Consider the following 20,612-nt stretch of genomic DNA (forward strand, 5'->3'; position numbering starts at 1 on the left):
TTTTGGTTTTTTCATTAAACAGGTTCTCTGTGTGCGCAAATTAACTAAATGAAACAGTACCACAGTTTAAGAATCTTATTCAATTCTCTTTTTTTGTTTTGCCACTCTCATTTACTCAAGCTGATGGGGTTATGGAGGCTAGAGTGGCAAATGGAAGAAGATGCACGTTATCAGAAATGTGGAGCTAGTTGCTGCAGGTTTCTTGACTGTATATAGATAGATAGCTTTTAATCTCGAGATGATAAGCCAATATATGGGGACAAGTTACATCTTACATGTGCGGTGACTGACATGTGATGAAAATTGGGACCCCAATCTGTCAGTAAATTATTTCCAAAGCTATCAGTTTCCTCTTTCCCGATTTCTTTAGACAATTACACCCACCCCATTCTTGATCCATTCCGGACGGTGAACCTCTACCCCCCATCTTACTAGTCTGAAACACAAATATTTGAAACCAGAAGGCAGAAGTCTCTTTGAAAAGTTTTTATTGGACTGCACTCCGGCCCATGCAGCAAGCAAAGAAAACGCTAAAATATGAGTTTCTCTTCAGTTTCTTCTGCTATTATTATTTAACTGCGAAACATAAACACCCATAACTTCACAAGTTGGTCAAACAGTGGACTGAAGGTTCAAATAAAGATTTGTTTTTTCTTTCATTTAAAATACAGTGTACTTTGTTTTCTGAAAAAACACTGGGAAATAGAGTTTACCATTAAATGTTTATATATATTTTTTCTTAACATAAATGAAATATGTATGTCAGCAGCACAATTCAAAAGAAATGGAAGTTGACATTTCGTATCCATGCTCCGCCCGAAGCTGTGCAGAAGTATATGACATTTCTTGTATAATAATCCGAATTCAGCTCCTACTTTTTTACAAAATGTAGCAGATTTTCATTTACTCCACCAGTGTAAATAAATGCTGTACAGTGCTATAAATTCAAAAAATGGCAGCTTCATGACCTCTCATACTGCCTGAAGAATCCCGCCCTCATCCTTCTCAGCAATCTTAGGAGGTGATCTCATCACCTTTACCCGGAAAGCTGCCTGCACATCGCTTGGAAACTAAGACGAGGTACACGTTGGGAAAAAAGTCGTAGAACGAAGAATATACAAAAAAAAGCTGAGTCATTCTAATTACTATAACTTGAATAAATGAGCAGCAAACGTTTCTTAGTCTTTAAAGAGGGCTTTAAACATGGGACCTATGTTTTGGAGATAAAAGTCTGATATTGACTTCAGTCGGACAGACAAGAAGCAAATGTTGAATAACATTCATGTGGTAGGTTAGTAGACTCGTATTTAGATGCTATTTATTTACCTTCTTATCTGAACCGAACTGAATGACATCTGATGGACGAACACGAGTAGAAACATTTGGTGGTACCCGAGATCTTCTCCCTTCATGGCTGCACATACAAAGTTTAGTCTTAGAGAAACTCCAGGAATTTAAGATCCCTAAAGACGTTTCTTGCTGGTCATGACTTACTCTATATAGGTCCCATGTTCACTCTGCAAATCAATTAGGAAGAATGCACCATCCTTATAGCAGATTTGAGCATGCGTTTTGGATACCTGAGATAATTAGGCAAAGAAAAAAAGCAAAAGAAACAGAAACATTCAACATAATTGTTGCAGAAGTGAGCAAGGTATGTATGCTCCAGATCAGTAGATTATAACAGCTGAAAACCACCTGGGGTGAAGGCACCGCCACTGACGCTCCTGGAAAATTCTCACTTTTTACACTCCTACAATGACCGTTAAGCATCGACAGACAGATAAATTAATACAAGAGAAAGCAGCAAAATGGTCAATGGGATTCTTTATGCTCCCCTTAGGAAACAAAAAAATCCCTTTTAAGAACATAAACTCATAACCTATAAACCAATTACAAGCAAATACATACCCAATCATGAAAGGTTTGTTCTCATCCCTACTTAGACGAATAGGCTGTGAGGCAACTACTTCATTTCCAACTGGGAACAAAAACCACCTGAAAAATGGACAAGAAATATAAGAGTCTATAGTATCGAATAAATTGAGCAGAAAATATGATGAATTTCACAAATAAAAACTATTATACGCACTCTCCATTTATAGTCTGCTCCAATGCATCATTGTCTTCAAACCATGTCCGCAATTGGTCACTTGCCTGAAGAAATTAATTAACGGATGTTTCAAATAGTTTCCATAGCTATTAATGCATAATCAGTAGGAAGAAAGCAGCATACCTTGTCTGAGAGTCTGCAACTTAGGGACCTTCCTTCAAGTTTTGAGCTGCAAATATGTCAATTCATTTTCAGAAAAGGAAGAACAAATCAGAAATTTCATCCTAGGATCTTATGCAAGCCTTTTTAGACAGTTTCCTAATCCACATTGATACTTTTCCCCAATTTCAATCTTTTTGCCATTTCAAAAGTTTGTGGCACCCAACACTTTTTGTTAGCCCTAAATTCACAGTGCCATTTTCCCAAGTCTGTGAAAAAGAGAATCGATACTATCATAGAACTCATCGATATGCAGAAAATTTGAAACAAAGAAAAAAAAAATAAAACAGAAGATCCAACGATAGAAGCAGAAGAAAACAGGCATTTCAAAAACCAACCTGTTACCACCTAAGACCCAACTGAGCATTAAGGGCATTGCTAAGTCAATAAAAAATCTGCCACCAACTCTTCCTGGGTGCGGTATCCGAAATTTTGTCAAAAACTGCAAAGCAGGTCAGATTCCATGGTGATTATGCATGCAGTAGTTGCACAATTATTGGCTTTATCCCATTATTCACTTCCATTTAAGGTAATCAAAATGAATTCTTACCGACAATGGACCTAGCCCTACACCTAAATAAGCCTTGTAAGTTGAAGCCATCATTGCAGCCATTCTTGCCATTCCATGGATAATGGCAACTCTCAGTCTTCTAGCTCCCTCATAGCTGCAAATGAAATGAGTCCCTAGGAGAATCAGTTTTTGTTTGCAGAAAATAGATACAGTAGACCAGTGACATAAAAGAATTTGGTTATACAGATGTCATACATAATACACAGAAATCATTATCAGCAGACTGCCTAGGAAATTTTCAGTGAAAATCTAGATTGTGATGATTGAATCTGTTAAATTTAAAGAATTTAAGGATTAGCAAACTTTCCAGACATTAGAAACAATCACAAGATATTCAGTAATGATGTTCTACTCCCATGGTTTAGAAGGCCTCTTTCCCTACTACAATAACTTGACTAAAGTGAAATCAGGAAAGGCTTAATTCAACAATTCAGTCTAACAGAGAAGTACATTCTCACTATAATTTTTTATTGAATATGCAGTTTGACGTCCCTTATTTTATTTTTCCTCCTTTCGAACTATTTATGGAGAAGGAAATGTTATATTACCTCTTTAAAGAAGAAACAACATCAACAGCAGTCCCTGACTCAACACCTTGTTTCCATGCCTTATCAAGTTCCAATGCTAATTGATAACTATCCTGCAAGATGAAGAAAAAAAAGTGCTTTTCGTCATGAAGTTTTCTTACATAACCTGGCATCCTACTGAATGTTGAGAAAACACGATATACACTATTAAAGTACACATGGTTTAATAACATATAAAGTTTATAACCGGTCTAGAACTTGGAACATCATTTGATCTTGGGCAATGCTTAAATTTGGGGAAAAAAGAACTGCCATCACAATATTCCGAGTCATACCTCAATGGCCATGCATCCCCCTTGACCCATATTTGGCTGCATTGCATGGATAGAATCCCCAAGCAAGGTCACGCGCCCCCTTCCCCAAGTTAGTGAGGGTGTTCGGTCATATATGTCGCGTCGAAGAATATCATCTTCAGCAGTAGCAAGCAACAAATCTATCACATTATCACACCAACCCTCAAATATTTTAAGTAGCCTCTCCTTTTTACCTGTAAAAAATTCAAAATAAGAAGAATAAAACATTAGAATATATTAAACCAAATTAGAAATTAATAGTCAAATCCTATAATAGGTTGTGAACATTCAATATGAGCATTCTTATTAGTTGAAATTTTAAAGAAAGATTAATTAGTTTAAAATGTAAACATAATAAATAACTTCCAGGGCAACTAAAGCTTCTTTCAAAAATTTTGTTAGCTAATATAATGAATTCTAACAAATGAAAATTAGAAGGTAAAATACCATGGCTATCCACTCCACCAGCTGGTTCCTGGTGAAATGCATACCACTGCATCTTTCCAGCACCAACATCCGAGGAAACGAAGTACTGCTTGTGTCCCAAAAATACACGGTACCTTCACAGGAGAAGTTTCAATGTAAGCAACTATATGTAGCAAAGCCCCAGTATATTCTAGTCATCCTAATGCTTGTAAAAAGACAAACGTGTATAATGTGAAGTCAATCATATTATGCAAAACAAAAATGGAACATACCCAACGGACTCAATATCAGCAGGCACAAAATCTGCAATACCGGTATAGCAAGTGTATCCTGAGTATACAGCTTCCTTTGGCCCAAATAAGTTGTTCCTCACCTGAAAAGGAATTTCACAAACTATGATAGTGTTCGACATTTCAAGGGTTGAACATCTAGTGCCAAAACAATCAGTGTCATTGTTGGTGAAAACTTCAGCTGCATATAGATTTTGGTTTGGTTCAATTAGGGCAGACTAAATGAAAATAACTCATGTAGCTGACCCAAGTTTAATTATTAGTTCTAATTTTGTTTTGCTGTTGGTACCAGAGACCATACTGTCCATTCCCACTTTAGGTCAGCTCATATTTCCCCATACCTTGAGGCTTGTGAGCGTTCTTCTTACAACTGGACATTATGGCAAACAGATTATAGCATTTTTTTAAGCACCGAAACAGCTAAATGGAAAAACATTGATAACCAATCTGTCAAGGACATGTTGTCAAACTAAGCTTCAGAATAGGTTGTTAACAATCCAGAGTCTGAACACACAAAGACTATGTTCTGCAAGCACACATTAATATATGATGGTACCTTCGACCATATTCCATCAGCTCCAACAAGAAGATCACCTTCATAGCGCTTTCCGTTTTCCAGTATCACAGTGACCTGAACTTTTAAATTACATAATTACAAAAAATAAATAAAATATTAACACAAAATAATTAGCAAGAAGACAGAGACATGCAGAAAATAATCCCTGAAACCAGTTAGCTGAACATTAAAAGAAACAAATAAATAGAAGATTTCATGCTTTACTTTAGGAACAATGACTGTTAAGGAGATGACCTTGATCTACTAGCAACTCATATTACCTTACGTCCATCATCCTCAAAATCAACAACATTGCTCTCATTAAAAATTATGTCTTCCCCAACTGCACGAACCAGGATTTCTTGTAAAGTCATCCTACTAATAACTCTTGTGACTGGAAGCCCTCTTTCCGCTGCAGGGGTGAATGTATCAAACTTGATGTACCTGTTTAAACCATGTATCATTTAGGGTGATTGGATTCCCATAACCAACAGTCAGACAAGGCAGCCAAATAACAGTATGTGATCAGAAAATAGGAGTTCAGAAAATATTGCCCATAGCAGGGAGGTCTTCCTACATTGTCTCAACTAGTAGTAAACGTCAACTTACTAACATCTACCAAGTTTTCTTCTTTTTGGATTTCATAGTTACTTTAGTTTTACCCCTATTAACCAAAAGATAACACGCAATTCAAAATTTGCAATCACTGAATCAAACATATAGCAATCCTTACAAATCAATTACAGGAAAAAAAAACTTAATTCAAGAATCTTAAACAACTGACCAAGAACCGGAAACCCCGTCAACCAATCCATTAATTCTATCTCCAGTGATGCAACCGGCCTCCATTACTTTCTCAGCAACTTCCATATCAATAGCCTCTAAAGCAGCCAATGCATTGCTTTGTATCTGAATTGGACCCCTGTATTGCCCCTCACCTCTTATAGCACTCATATCCTTCTCAAACACCACTACATCAAACCCTTTCTTTTTTGCAGCCAATGCAAAAACCAATCCTCCAATACCACCCCCAGCAACCAATACCCTCAGCTTCTTCTTCTCCAATTGGTTCCCATCAAATTCATTCTTCTCACTTGACTTTGAAGCACTTTGGGTTCCTGCCACTGTGGCTTTGACTTGTAAAACTCTCTTCTTTGGGTTACTTGTTTTGCTTCTAAAATGGCATTTACAATGAATACAAGGCAAGGACTCTGTTGGAATATACTTAGAGATGGACACAGGAAACTGGGTTCCTGTGAAAAATGTTGCTGAAGGTTTTTGAAACGAAGTTGCAGCCATTGTTTTGCCAAAAAAAAAAAAACCTTCAACTTTCAAGCTTCGGTTCTTGATTTAAACAACCAAAAACAAGAACTTTGGTTTTCCTTATGTCAGAAGAAAAGTTCTGGTAACAGTAGCTTTTAGGAATGTAAACGAAGGCTTCAGGTAGACTCAGAGAGAAAGCAAATTGAACATATTTCCCAAGTTGACAGAGAGGGAAAGAGAGGGAAGTAGCAGATATTATAAGCCAATCGCAATTGCCAGTCATCTTTGAATGTGAAGTAAAGGATTGTGCTGCACCAACAATGGAGATCCCAAGGCCATGTGGCAGTCTCTCAATGTCCCACGGCACTACCTCGGGAAGAATATCTTTGACACATGTTCTTATCTTCTGTGGTGGTCATGGGTCACATATATGTATACTTAGCATTTTCCACTTCCAACCTCTTATTTTCTGGAGTTGAGTATAGTAGTACTAAATTGCTTAGCACAATTGACTTTTTATTACTGATTAATCAAATGGGTCATTAAAATAAATCATTTGTGTTTTAGGGCTTTGTTGTGCTATTATTATTACTATATAAAATGAAAACTTGCATTTTTTTGTTAAAAAACGCCCAATCAGTGAGAGTCGCTTTGTTTGCTTTGGAAACACAAATAGACGCGGTTTGGAGCATTGACTTTCCTGGCGGTGCAAAACTGCGTCCAGTTTCAACTCACTTCTCAATGCCTTTCGGTTCGATGCTTTTTAGATCTTCTTACTTGTTTGGTCTCAGTTACCTTACCACCTCCATGTTCCGACAACAGCCAGTGCCCTTCGTTGTCGATGGGACCCACTTTTAGTCAGCTCTTAACAAGTGGCATTTCGCCAGTTAATTGATTAGGCCGAGTCGGGCACTGCCATTACAAGGGATAACTGTTTAGGCCGAGTTTGACACTGCCATTGCAATGGATAGCTGTTTAGGCCAAGTTTGGCATAGATAATTTGTGTTTGGTATAGCGTAGAGAACGCACCCCTGTGACATTTCACCGCATCTTTCTCTGGATTTCACGTCTTCGATCTAAAATAAATGCGTAACAAATAGTAAAAGACTAATTCTTATAATTTTAAAATCAATCAATCTCTTATTATCATGAGATTTGAACCAACAAGTATCTCTTTACTCTTTTTTTAATTATAAATAAAAAATTATCAAAATATCTATTCAATTTTTATACTCTTTAATTTTATTCAATTTAATTCCTGAATTCAAATTCAAAATCAAAACAATTTAATCTTTGATTTTAAAATTTTTTTCAATTTAGTATTTCCTTCTAACGTCATTTAATTTTACCGCTAAAAAGACTGATATCTATGATAACATCAACGTTGATATGGCACATTTTGATGATGTGGAATTGAGATGATGACGTGGCATGTCATGTGACATTAACGTAATAATATGAGAATGGTACATGACACTAATATGATGATGTAATAATTCTAAAATAACATTGACATATTGACATGTCAGTACTACATGACAGATCAAAATATTTTTTAAATTAAAAAATTTTATTATGTTATAAGGACTAAATTAAATAAAAATATATAATACAAATATTAAATTGAACAAAATTAAAAAAATTAAAAAATATAAATCTTTAAGTTAAATATTTAAATGTAAAAGATTTCTATTTAAATACTTAAATATTTTTATTTTTTAAATATTTTTTTAATTTAGTCTTTCAACATCTCAATTTTGTTCAATTTAGTCCTTATATTGTATATTTTTATTCAATTTAGACTCCATAACATGATACAATTTTTTATTTTGAAAACTTTTTTATCTGTCACGTGGAACTAACATGTCAATATGTCAATGCCACATTAACATTGCTACATCATCATATTAGTATTACGTGACATTTTCATGTCATCCCGTAGGTGCCACGTGACAGGCTACATCATCATCTCAATGTCATGTCATCAAAATGTGTCACATTAGTGTTTGTGTCATCGCTAACATCATCTCATTTAACAGCAAAATTGAATGTCATTAAGAAAATAAACTAAATTAAAAAAAAATCAAAATCAAAGGATTAAATAACTTCAATTTTGAATTCAAGGATTAAATTGGATAAACTTGAAAAGTACAAGAATTAGATAGGTCTTTTGAGCAAAAATAACTTAAAAATTCATGAGTCACGCTGAAATTTTTAAGTTTAGACTAATATTTGAAAAAATATTGAACCTAGTAGTAACATTTTAAAATGTTTAACTAATTTACAAGTATTTAAAATTTTTTTTATTAAGCATTCAAATATTTGCCTTAATAACATGGAAATATATTTTTCATTAAAAAAAATGAAAGTTTTATTTTTTAAAAAATATTTATTAAATAAATTCTTAAAAGTAAGTAAATTATAACAATATCCATAATGCAACAAAACAAAAAAATAACCTTGCACAAATTCACGCTACAAAAAATCAGACAAATAAAATTCGTAAATCACAATAAAGCCATGTTTCTTTATATAAATAATTATCAATTAACGATATTGTTACATATTATTATATTATAATAAATATTTATTCAATATATCTATATGTACGTATTTATAAATTTCAAATAGCTTTCGTCCAAGTCTGAAAGAGCTTTGGGCTGAGTCCCCATCGGGGAAAGTTTGGGGCAGGCTCATTACTACTTCCACCATCACTGTTGAATGTCCTAAGCTCTCCAAACTCTAATAATAAAGATGTACCTTTCAAGGTCCAAGAGCTTGGGAAGCATTAAATCCTCTCCACACAAAAATTGAGTGAATTTTAATTTATTTCCTTACAATTATTTATTTATTTGAGAGTGTGGCTCTTCGAAATATTGAAGCAAAATTCTTGAATGTAGAAATTGTGAGATACAAGATATTAAGAATTGCATATCATTGTCGATAAAACACCTGAAAATGTAGCAATCAAGTGAAATATATTGACTACAAATATTCAAGGACAAAAAATGTAAAAAAATTGGGACCCCAGAATACATCTTACATCTTACATCATAATAATTGCTTCTTAAAAAAACCCAGTACATGCATCATGAATTCTTCAATCAATGTTTCATTTCTTATTTTCTTTTATTTGTGTGTGTGTGTGTCTCTTAGCCAACGAACCATTATTCTGTTTCTGTCCTATTATTTTTCATGATTTTTTGCTAATGCCATGAACCATTCTGTCACAATAATTTTGGGGTCTTAGTGTTGACTGTTTTGAGGGCATCGGGTAATATTTTACTTTAAAAATATTCTTTTGCTTCTTGCTTTGAACTGGTCATATTTAAAGATATTTAGTTTTATATCACAAGATCATTAAAGATATCCAGCGTCCACATTTATATTCTTTTCAAAATTTCTTTACTTGTTCATGAGATTAAAACACTCTATTTATTTATTTTTTAAACACTTGATATAACATTTATATGAACTTTATGAAAATTTTATGAGAAAAATGTTCAATAAAAACCAAACCTTTACAAATGGATGGGAAACCAAGTTGACAATTTTTTTTACAATTTAACAAGTACAAGATTTTGACTGTTGATCATGTGTAAACGATTCTTTTCTTACGGTGGTTAAAACTATATAACTGTAAAAATCAATTGTAAATATTAAAAAAGAAAGAAAGAAAGGGAAAAGAAAAAGGATCTCACAACTATATATCCTCAGGATTTATGGGTTAATTTTTTTTTTTTTTTAAAAAGGTGCTCATTATTTAGCTGCTCCATAATTCATATGGCCAGGGCCTAGGCAGAAACTGATAAATTAGCAAGCGGTGGAAATGCAATATGCCATGCATTGGGAAGCATAAATGTGCAATGCTTTATGGTTATATAATCTATAATTGGATTTGATGTCCACATCCTTACGATGAGGCCACTGCCCTACACACAGAAATGGGCATCGGCTGCCACAGAATTAACTGAGGGACCACACACAGACATGGCCAACCATATGCTTTTCCTGGTGAAACTTCTCACTCATCTGCTTAACAAATTTCTCCAAATATCTTTACATTTCTATGTACTTTTAACATTCTCATTACTAGCTTTTGGAGTTGTTTTTTCCTTTGTTTTTTCCCTTTCCTTTTTTGTTCAAATGAATAATAAAACCAGAAAAAGATGGGGCTCAAAGCTTCCTAACCTTTTGCTGCAAAGGTAAACTACTAAATCTAAACTCAAAATTTCTTTTTGAAAGGTAAATCTAAACTCAATTTTTAACTGTTACAATTATGTTTTGACAGTGTTGCAATCTACCCTTTAATCTCCATCTTCAAACTCAATGTACAAAGATGCTAACCCCCATCCAATAGTCGCCTTGTTCTTATTGCTCAACGTTCTTTGGATATGTACCTAGTAGTTTTATTCTTTTCTTCTTGTGTTTTTTTGTTGTCTAGTGCATGTGGGATTAGGTATATCCATTTTACTTGAATCTGAGTCTTCCTTTTCTTTTTTCATTTTCATTTTCATTTTTCTTTTATTGTCGAATCTGAGTTTTCAACTAGTGTTAAAAATAGAAGGAATATATGTAGAAAACGATAAAATAAGCCTTATCTTTGACAGAGATTGCTGTTAAAACGTTTAATGCATAGTTCGTCAACATTCCTGGCCTTTGTATTCAATGACTTGATGCAGCATTTGGCTTTTTGCAACCCGATGATGCAACCCTTCTTGAGGCTTGTCTAGATGCAAACAAATCTTTGTACCAAATAAAAGGATAGCTTACTGCAAAGCATAAATCTATGTAAAAAAGAAAAAAAATGAAAATGAAAGTAAGAATTAAAAGACCATCTGTATAATTAGTCACAAAGAGCGGTAAAAAAATCAGCGTTCAAACAAGTTCTTTTCTTGTCTCAATCACCCTTTTAGACAAGCTTGCCAGCAAGCCAGAATCGCTATTATTTTGTTGAAGTCTAGCTCTTGTGGTACTGTATAAGCAAACAGGCTAAGACTCTTGCTGTGGTGATTGAGAGTGAATGAAGAAAGGTTCTGTTTCTTTGAGCCATCTGGGTACATTTCCAAGCCCAGGAGCATCAGACTACCGTGATAATGGCGTGGTGGTTGCTCAAAAAGGGTGGAGTTCAGAGAGAGTGCCACATCCAGCTAATAGCAATGGTAGTAGCAGGAGACATATCAGTGCTTCATCTTTGACACCTTTTTACAGTGGTAGAACATTGCCTTCCAAGTGGGAAGATGCTGAAAGGTGGATTTGTAGCCCCGTTTTGGGTTACGGTGTTAGCAAGAATGCAAACCATCAGCTTCAGAGGCGGCCAAAGTCTAAAAGTGGACCGATTGTGCCTCCTGGAATTGCTTTCTACTCCAATTACTCGCCCTCAATGCAGCTACTTGATGGTGGAGGTAGTGGGAGCGTGAGGAATTTGATGGCAGGGTCTCCATTTTCTACTGGGGTTTTGATGGCTGATGGGGTTTCTGTTCATTATGGTGGGTGTAGAGGCTCTGTTGCTGGTGGAGATGGTGACAGTGAACGATCTTGTATGGTGCAGGATGATAGTAATGTGGCACGATCCGCTATTATACCTGGATGGTCAGATTTGGTTAGTGAGTCTTCATTGCCCAGCTCTCAAGGTATAGTGTTCTTTCTGAGTTTTGAGTATAATTCTGCTTGCAATTTTAACTTAGGCTGCTGTACTTCGTACTTATCTGCTGATCTGATTGTGGAAGTTAAAGAACACAAATTTGGGTGTGTAGTATGCCCTATAGGCATGAAATTTGGTTAATCACTGCCCTTCCTTGTTCATCCAATCCAAAGTAGGATAAGGTAAGCCCCATAAAACCCAATTAACTTATCATGATCAAACTCCAAATTGCAGATCAGACATTCCAACAATCAATCTCAGTTTTGTTAAATCTAATTAACCAGTAAATGATTAATTGTAAATAGTGAAGTTCTTAAAGATGCATCTGGATTCTAGAAGGAAACTGTAAACTGTCCTTGTATAGATAGGCATGCCCCGAGGGAAGAATAATCACATAGCTAAGACTTTTGCAGCTGCTTGAACCTCTGTGTTGCAGAAGTCCTGCCTGGTAACTAATAATGAAGTGTGTTGCAAAATGTTAGCTTCAAATTGGAAAAAGGTCTCTGTTTGAGTTTACGACTTGGAACTGCTGTCACTACACAAAAGAACCTTTTCTCTGGCCCAGACACCCGAATATAGTGATGGATTGAAAGTTAAAAACTATAAGAAGGCTATAGCTTCGACGTTGACTTAAACCAATGAATTAGATGTCAGACAAGATGTATATCATCAGGATTAGGAATTTTTCATGTTAACTCCATTTTTATTAGCTTCAGAATGATGCATGATTTATTTGTGTGCAAATTTCCTGATGTTGGATCAATTTGTTACAGATGAAAAACTTGATGAAATCAAGGATGCAGAAACGATGATCTCTCGCGTAGTTTCACGGAGGGATATGGCTACACAAATGAGCCCTGAGGGCAGTAGCAGCCACTCTTCTCCCAGAGAGAGATCTTCATTTTGCCACTCACCTCCTCTGCCTGCTGTGGAGAACAGTGATCATCCTTCTAAATTGGACATCAGGGAAGTGCAGATAGACAAACGAGCCACCATGACCAACTGGCCCAAAAGATATGGATCAAGAAGAATCAAGAAAGGCGTGGCAGATTTCGAAGACTTTTACCAGAACAACACGGCAGGTTCTGCTTTATCTCTGGATGTTTCAGAGGCAGCAACAAGCATTTCAAAGTATGTTTTATTGCCCTGCTCCTTAATATGTGTCCTGCGTCTTCCATTAAACGAAGCAAAATTTCGAAAACAAACACTACGAACAGACTCCTTTACACTTTGAGGCAACCTTAACGCGTAATATGAATCTTGAAATTAGATAATACATGTTCTGCCTTGCTTTATGGAGTCAACAATGTAGCTTTCAAAAGTGGGGGCCAAGATCAGGGCTTTTCGCAAAGAGGATTGAGTTCTATAATTTCACCGAGTAGTAACTGTCAATGCTATAGGTTGTCTTTAATGTTCAAGGAAATTTCAAAGATTCAGTTCCTAGATAATATTGCACCATGATTATAGGGGCTGGACCTGCAGCTTTATTATGTTCAACAAAAACTTGAGGTATGCATCGACTGAGACACAGTTGTCAGAAATATAAAAGAGCTTTTCTAAAAGAAGTTTTAATTGCGTGTTCAGGTTGCATAGGGAGGAAGCAAAGATCAACGCGTGGGAGAATTTGCAGAGGGCAAAAGCTGAGGCAGCCATTCGAAAACTAGAGGTTCAAATGCGCGCACTGGTTCTGTCATTGTTTCTTTATCTAATAACTTAAGCTTTAAGCTTTCTTAAAATCTTTTTGGCCTTTTCTCTTTACCTTTTCGTTCTATGTGATACCACAATCCTTTAATGTTAGCTTAAGAGATGCTTTTCCCAGTAGGCAAACATCTAGAATCAAGGGGCACTGATGCGGTACTGTGTTTTACTCTCAGATGAAATTGGAAAAGAAGAGATCAGCATCAATGGATAAGATCTTGAGCAAGCTAAGAATGGCTCAGATGAAAGCCGAAGAAATGAGAAGTTCAGTGTCAGCCAAGGAGAATGAGCAGATTCCAAAGACTTCTCAGAAGGCTTCATTCTTCAATATCCGCATGAGTTCCTTCGGCAGTTGCTTCACCTGTCATGCTTGCTAGTTTCTCGCAATGTAAATCTCCATGTCCATGGGCTCAAATCTTTTCCACCAGGTACAGTTATCAACGATGGATTTATTGATCCCAAATTTTGTATATGCCTGCTGGTTTCTCGGCTTCCCTATTTTTTCATGTAACATTCCTGAACTCTTAGGCCGTCTCTCCAATCTGAGTTAGAGAAGCCGCATTGGGTCACTCATAGGTCCAGGAAACTGCGGATTTCAAGTTCTTGTTCTTAGCGGATTGGAGTTTTTGTACACAAAAAAACTTATCTGGAAATGTCGTCCGAGATGGTTTCAAAGTCCGCTACCAAGGCATCAGGTTGCTCCGGTCCTATATACTGGTGTTGGTGAACCACCCTTTGGTTCGGAGTATTAAATACAGAAACACAAACTCTATATTTAACAGGGCACCTACCAACTATTCGTTAAATATTTGCATTTTTGCCAAACAATTGAACCTCTACATGCCACTTACAGTAAAGTTTCAAACTTGGGGAGTGAAAAAGTTTGGCTAAAACTGATACACATGCAGTGTTTTAATTAGTCAGAAATTGAGGTCAGAAAACATAAGGATGCTGGAAAATCAAAAAATAAAAAACACATCAAGTTGCCACTGTTAAATGACCATCACATACTTCTTGACTGTGGGAATACAAGCGTTTCTTCCCCTGCCCTGCCTGGGATCGAATAAGTAAAAGGCAGTGCGACCTCTGCTTCAATATGCCGGCGGTAGGGTGTTATGGCAAAGACTCATTAGCTAGCACTTAAAAAAAATCATGCCACAGCATAAAATTGATGACCCTATTGCAATACACTCTTGAATTATAATCAAATTAAATAAAGAAATATGTTGACACTAATTATTTGCATCAAGACTATAAGTAAATGCATTAATTAGAGACTTCCAACTGGAATATTTTCTGCACAATCTGAAAAGTATGGCTCCATATAAACATGATTTATAAATAGAAGATAGTCACAATTACGTTAGGCAATCATCAAGATCATTTAAGAAGTTCAACATTTGCCATCCAGAACAATCTCCACAGCAATACCATGGCCACTTCTTAGTATGGCCTATACCTCCACTCTGCTCTCGATGGCCTTGCACTCCCAATTGCATAACCCCACTGCTACACGAAATGAATAATACATAAATAAGCATAACGAACACTGTTTATGAATATAAACTAATTTTCCCCTTCTTAAGAATCAGATTAACCTCAAAATTAGTTCATCTTTCTTTGAAAGTGCACCCAAGTCCTGAAGTAATTGTCTAATTGTTGAAGTTGTTATTTCCAAAATATATATATATAGACATAAACACTCACATCATCAAAATGCAGGCCTCCATACATCCTACCAAAGGGGCGCATTGGACCACCAAAGCCTCTATATGGTCCAGCAGGATTCATCATTAAACTAGGGCCAGCATCATCAACAGGTGTTGCAGAATCTATTGCCACCTGGATAGCAAGTTCATTGGTAAAATTTTATGAGTTTGAATCAACATAAGCTGTGGCATTTAGCTCTCATTTTATGCAATACACAGAGAATGGAAGCTTGAAATAATAATTTAAATAAAGGCACGTAACTAACTGCAGGTGAAAGCAGGCTTGCCTATACATGTACACTTTAGAAAAATGGCAAACTACATAGGGCTAATTAGATTGATTTAAACATTTCAACTTGTAGTCATTGCAAGATGATCTTAAAATATTTTTTCCTTCTGTGGAACTGCTCTCTTTCTCTCTCTAGTTTGTAGAGATTTTTAGAAGTAAATGCCTTGCAAAAAATTTCTAATAACAAGTCATAACATTTTTGGGGTTACAAATATATTCTGTATATACTACCTCATGACCTTTGTGCATAATGGAGCTTCCACAATGATTCACAGCAGTAACGATAATAATTGATGTTTTCCAAATCAATTTAGGCCAGTAAATCATAATTGAGTCTCCTCAAAATTGCAGAGGATTACCTAAGAACTAGAGTTAATTTCCATAACCAGGAAAATGGCAATTATGGCTGCACATAATCAGCATATCATCCAAAAACTTGGCCTGTTTAACATGCTATCAAACACTCATAAATCTAAAGACAACGTAACTCTATCACAATCGGGCCTCAATCAAATATGAGGAAATGAGAAAAAAACTTGTTTCCATGTACCTGTTGTCCACAAATCTCATGAGATCTACGAGATACTCGGTCTGCAACTCCATCTTCAGCAAAAGTGACAAAACCAAAACCTCTGTGGCCAGATCTCTTGGGGTCCTACATTAAATGAGCATCCAAACCTTCATAAGCTGGCTCCAACTCATCTCTCATTTGTACATGATATTTCATCACCTTACCTTAGGAACATAAACATCTAGTATACGCCCAAATCTACCAAAATACTGGCGAAGATCTTCAGCATTAGCCTCCTGAGGGAGTCTGCCGACAAATATCTTTTTGCCCATCCCTCGACTTGATTCCCCTCCTAGTTCAACATAAAGGGAAAAAACGACAACCTGAATAAATATAATTCCATAAACCAATGTCTCTGCTAGGAAGGAACTTACTTCCATACACAGGGCCAGGATGGTCATACAAGGTAGGAGCACCAAGTGCAGCATATCTAGTTGCAGCAGAAATGTATGCATTGTACGCACCATATCCACCTTGTGACATTCTGCCTATTGGTTTAAAGTCATCCTCCTGTCAACATAATATCAAATAAGTGACATTAAAGCCATGTCTATTGAGCATATTCGTGATATTGCCAGGGAAAAAGAATATGAGAAACTAAATTGTGATTTGTCCTGTATGAAAAGATCAAACTTGAACTTTAGAGAGGTAAAACAGGTAATTTACTGTAGCAATAAACACTGGCAGTGACGTAACTTGCCTTTGGTGTTGCTCGATCAACTACTACTGTAGAACCTCCCAGTTCATGAGAATCAACCATCAGATTCTCCACAGAATCTGTAATTGTAAACGAGTATTAACCTTGTTTTCACTGGTAGAAATAACATGAGTGGAGGAAGGAGACTACCATATCACAATTCTAAACAACAGATGGTTCTTAATTGCATAGGTTGACATTTCAATTGGAAAAAAGGATAAGAAGGTAACTTGTAGCAATGTGATCTAGTAGACAACCAATTACAATAGCCAAAGGTCAAATGGAAGCAAGCAAACCATGTGATGCAGAAAATTAACTGAAAGCTACTAAGTAAGGAGCAGGATAAACAAACCTGCACTAGCAAAAGTGATAAAACCAATTCCACGGTGAGCTTTGGAGGCTTGATCCTGTGGCACACATGCTTAATAATCATCCAAGAAAATTCTAGCAAAAACACTACTACATGCAACCTTAAGAAGAACACAGACATACAAACACATAGAGAAAGAGTACCTTCGGCATGTATAAATCCGTTATCTCACCATACTCCTCGAAATGGCTGTGAAGATGAATAGATTGATTGTTATATTAATTCCTCATATAGCTAACCACATTATTTGTTCTTCACCCTTTGAACATGATTAGTCAGCTCATACCAACAAAGGCATGTTTTGAGTTGAGTTGACATATCAAGCTCAAAAAATAAAGAGAAAATATTAAAAAAAAGAAGCACTACCATGATTCATATATTGCAATTAATTACCTCCGAAACGTTGATTCGTCCACTGATGGTGGAATCCTGGCTACAAATATCCTGGTTACTTTCTTTGCAGGTGCTCTCATCTCCTCCTATGAAGTATGATAAAAATGAAGCTATTGATAATGACTAGAAAAGGACTAGTAAAGCAACAAAAATTTTCAAAACAAAAAAGGGGCATAAGTTTATATAATTAAACCTTTGGAGTAGCTATTTTAACTTCCAGCATTCTCTCACCAAGAAAATGCTCAATTGATAGCACATTCTGTAGAAAATGAACACCAAGCATAATTTGTTATCACGTGATCGCAGTTTACCCCCCATCCCAACACCCCTCAATTAAAAAAATGTAAGGGACAGAAAATTACTGGTTACCTTAGCATCATCAGCGGATGCAAATGTTACATATCCAAAACCACGAGATCGGCCCGTTGATCGCTCCTAGATAATGGAAGAAGCACATTTATAATCAATGGACAACATTAAGAGAGATAGAGAAAGAGAGAGAAGGCGAAGAAGAAAAAGAAAAAGAAAAGGAATTTATCCACAAAATTAAGCAGTTCTCCTAGGTAACACGTGATAAACAAACTTGTAAAGAAGAAAACAGAATATAACTTCATGACCCTTGGCTATTTTCACATAGAGTAGAGCTTCTACTAATTCTTGTCTGTACCTTTCTGACACATCAGCCACCACAAAATACCCCCCCATGCAAGTTAAGTGAAGGAAATTACAATTTTTTACATATACAAATCAATCGTAAGCTAAAAAATACAGAAAAATCCAGAAAAAAATTAAAAAAAGGGGAACCTTCATGACAATACAATCCTCCAAATCACCAAATTTACTCATATATTCCCTCAAACCTTCAGTATCCACCTCCCACGGGATTCCCAAAACCTACAATAAAAGAGATCATCAAATTCAACAAAATCACAAAATACCCATCAATAAAAATCCAATCTTTTACCAAAATAACAAGAATTAGGGACAGAAAACTAACCACAAGCTTTCGGTCCATGGAGAAAATCGGAGAATTCAAGCCAAGAAATGAAAATCGTCGAAAACCCTAACACACTCAATAAAAGCTCTCACAAAATTCCTCTCTTAATAAATCTCTCACACTCCGTCTCTTCCTCTTTCTCTTCCTCTTCCTGCACACAATAAGCACACGCTCTTTCTCACACAGAATCATCACCAAATACGAAATCAAATTCACCATTTTTTAATTCTTTTTTAATTTTAAAAACAGCTAATTAATTGTAGTATTAATCAAGAATTATAAGAGGTTTTCACTTTTATATTAATTTTTGGCGCTCACTGACCTGACCAATCCAAAACCCTAATATTTGCAGAAGAAGATCTCTCTCCCTCTCTCTCGCTCGCTCGCTCGCTCGTTCTCTCCCTCCCCGCTCGCTCGTGCCGCCTTGAGTCGTTATCGTAATTCGGATAGTGGCCCCCTTCGCTTCCTTTTGTAGCCCAGTTGGGCTAAATTGGGGTAGTTAGCGGACAACTGTGGACCAGTAGCGGCGTGCCACCTCTACATTGGGAAAAGTCCGCTAAGCTAAATCAAAAATGGGCCCAGCCTTATATATAGTAAATTATTTATGGGCTTTTATGCTGCCCAGCCCGTATTATACGTTCGAAACCTTCTCTCTCTTTTTACTCATTAGTATAATAATTTTTTTTTAAAAAAAAAAACACCGGCGCTTATTTACATGAATTTTTTTTATTGACGAAATCTACCCCAAAAACCAATTTTTCCTTTTATATATGAATAAAGTTTTATAATTTTAATTTATGATTTTTGTTTAGAAATCCATCCATATTGGAATCACTTTCTTTATTATTAGAAGCTCCGTTTTTATGCAATACTTCTTTCATTAATATTTTTTAATATGTATCCTTGTCTAATCTTATTTTAAGATATTTATTATAGTTGCATTTTAAAACGAATTTGGTAACAAATAATTCAGATTAATTTAATGAATAAGAATGGGATAGTTACTAATGAAGCAGAAACTACAAATCTTTTTTTTTTCTTGGAAAGTATGGGTAATATGGTGCATCAGCTAAAGCACAAGGTGGATTGATCCGAAGGAGACCGTTTCCTTTCTTCTAGCTTGTAACAGGGTTGACATTGTTATGGTTTCGAACTTAGGCTAGAAGCTCCGTTAAGTATATGAAAAATTGAAGTTAACAGAGAGCAAGAGAAAGTAGACTATGATAACAAGGTAGTGTATTGATCTAATTCATTAATGATAAACAAAAGACTCATATACAAAACATGCATGAAGAACACTTGTACAACAGCAAAACCAGTGTTAAGCCTAATTATATGCACCTGAACACGCAAGAAACAGGGGTAACACATAAGCATTTTTCATGACCAGTACAATGAAGCAAACTGATATAACATACGAAAGCAAACTTAATCAAGATGCTGTCCACGTGCTACATACAAGTCCTGACTTCATAGCAGACATCAATGCAGACTGCGGAGTGTTCCAAGACGTGGAGAATGACCTTCTTTGTGCTCTTTATAGTTGCAATACAATGAGATGATCTTCAAACTTTTGATATCATAAAACGTAGGTGGCATAAAGCCAAATGTCCCAAAGTTATGAACTCGATCACGAGCATCTTACGACACCTTGCCATGGCGATGGCTCCTCAAAAAGTAAAACAACTGAGAATGTCCACTAGATCGAATGCTTAATTATTAGTTAATGAAGAAGTGTTTATTGTCTTTATCGTCTCCAAATGAGTTCATTCTCATTGCTTGTTGGTTGAGACTTGAGAGTGATTTGGCAATTGTCGTTAGTTGGGTGCTTACCTTAACACTACTCCATGGAGATTGAGAAATCTCATGCTGCATTTTGAACACCCAACACAAGCTGCGTCGAGCAAATAAAATGCAGACCAGCTTGCTAAAAAGAGGGTACAGAGGTCACAAGACCTGCGGCTGATGTTTGTGTAAAGACGTGAT

At 35.9% G+C, this 20,612-nt stretch overlaps 3 protein-coding genes across 6 annotated transcripts; 1 reads left to right on the forward strand and 2 right to left on the reverse strand.

The window, feature by feature from the left end:
- Positions 1–774: 774 nt before the first annotated feature.
- ABA1 (zeaxanthin epoxidase (ZEP) (ABA1)) lies at positions 775–6,665 on the reverse strand. Of its 2 annotated transcripts, XM_021418679.2 has the most exons (16): positions 5,780–6,663; positions 5,277–5,439; positions 4,996–5,070; positions 4,422–4,522; positions 4,171–4,283; positions 3,706–3,917; positions 3,392–3,483; positions 2,823–2,937; positions 2,611–2,714; positions 2,237–2,282; positions 2,093–2,157; positions 1,912–1,998; positions 1,699–1,753; positions 1,495–1,580; positions 1,327–1,414; positions 775–1,052 (listed from the first exon to the last, which is right to left on the reverse strand). In XM_021418679.2, the coding sequence occupies exons 1-16, from the start codon at positions 6,292–6,294 to the stop codon at positions 972–974; spliced, it is 1,998 nt and encodes a 665-aa protein (XP_021274354.1). In that variant the 5' UTR covers positions 6,295–6,663; the 3' UTR covers positions 775–971. The 2 variants fall into 2 exon arrangements, with proteins under 2 accessions (XP_021274354.1, XP_021274355.1); XM_021418680.1 differs by lacking the exon at positions 4,996–5,070 and having other exon boundaries at positions 5,780–6,665.
- Positions 6,666–10,951: 4,286 nt separating this feature from the next.
- Positions 10,952–14,278, forward strand: LOC110408904 (Remorin family protein). 2 transcript variants are annotated; one of them, XR_002444532.2, is made up of 5 exons: positions 10,952–11,891; positions 12,676–13,033; positions 13,487–13,568; positions 13,777–14,028; positions 14,129–14,278. XR_002444532.2 is itself a non-coding variant. In XM_021418041.2 (4 exons), exons 1-4 carry the CDS (start codon positions 11,282–11,284, stop codon positions 13,975–13,977), a joined length of 1,251 nt encoding a protein of 416 aa, XP_021273716.1. In that variant the 5' UTR covers positions 10,953–11,281; the 3' UTR covers positions 13,978–14,278. The 2 variants fall into 2 exon arrangements, 1 of the variants encoding a protein (XP_021273716.1); XM_021418041.2 differs by having other exon boundaries at positions 10,953–11,891; positions 13,777–14,278.
- A 656-nt stretch (positions 14,279–14,934) lies between these two features.
- Positions 14,935–19,100, reverse strand: LOC110408905 (RNA-binding (RRM/RBD/RNP motifs) family protein). Of its 2 annotated transcripts, none has more exons than XM_021418043.2 (14): positions 18,949–19,100; positions 18,627–18,777; positions 18,434–18,523; positions 17,999–18,064; positions 17,823–17,888; positions 17,630–17,715; positions 17,380–17,425; positions 17,219–17,273; positions 16,870–16,946; positions 16,544–16,679; positions 16,334–16,461; positions 16,149–16,253; positions 15,308–15,442; positions 14,935–15,106 (listed from the first exon to the last, which is right to left on the reverse strand). In XM_021418043.2, exons 2-14 carry the CDS (start codon positions 18,642–18,644, stop codon positions 15,044–15,046), a joined length of 1,071 nt encoding a protein of 356 aa, XP_021273718.1. In that variant the 5' UTR covers positions 18,645–18,777; positions 18,949–19,100; the 3' UTR covers positions 14,935–15,043. The 2 variants fall into 2 exon arrangements, with proteins under 2 accessions (XP_021273718.1, XP_021273717.1); XM_021418042.2 differs by having other exon boundaries at positions 14,935–15,109.
- Between the last annotated feature and the right edge of the window lie 1,512 nt (positions 19,101–20,612).

Source organism: Theobroma umbraticum, unplaced genomic scaffold, assembly GCF_002168275.2.
Source record: "Theobroma umbraticum cultivar Fairchild unplaced genomic scaffold, ASM216827v3 scaffold_44.0, whole genome shotgun sequence".
NCBI lineage: Eukaryota > Viridiplantae > Streptophyta > Magnoliopsida > Malvales > Malvaceae > Theobroma > Theobroma umbraticum.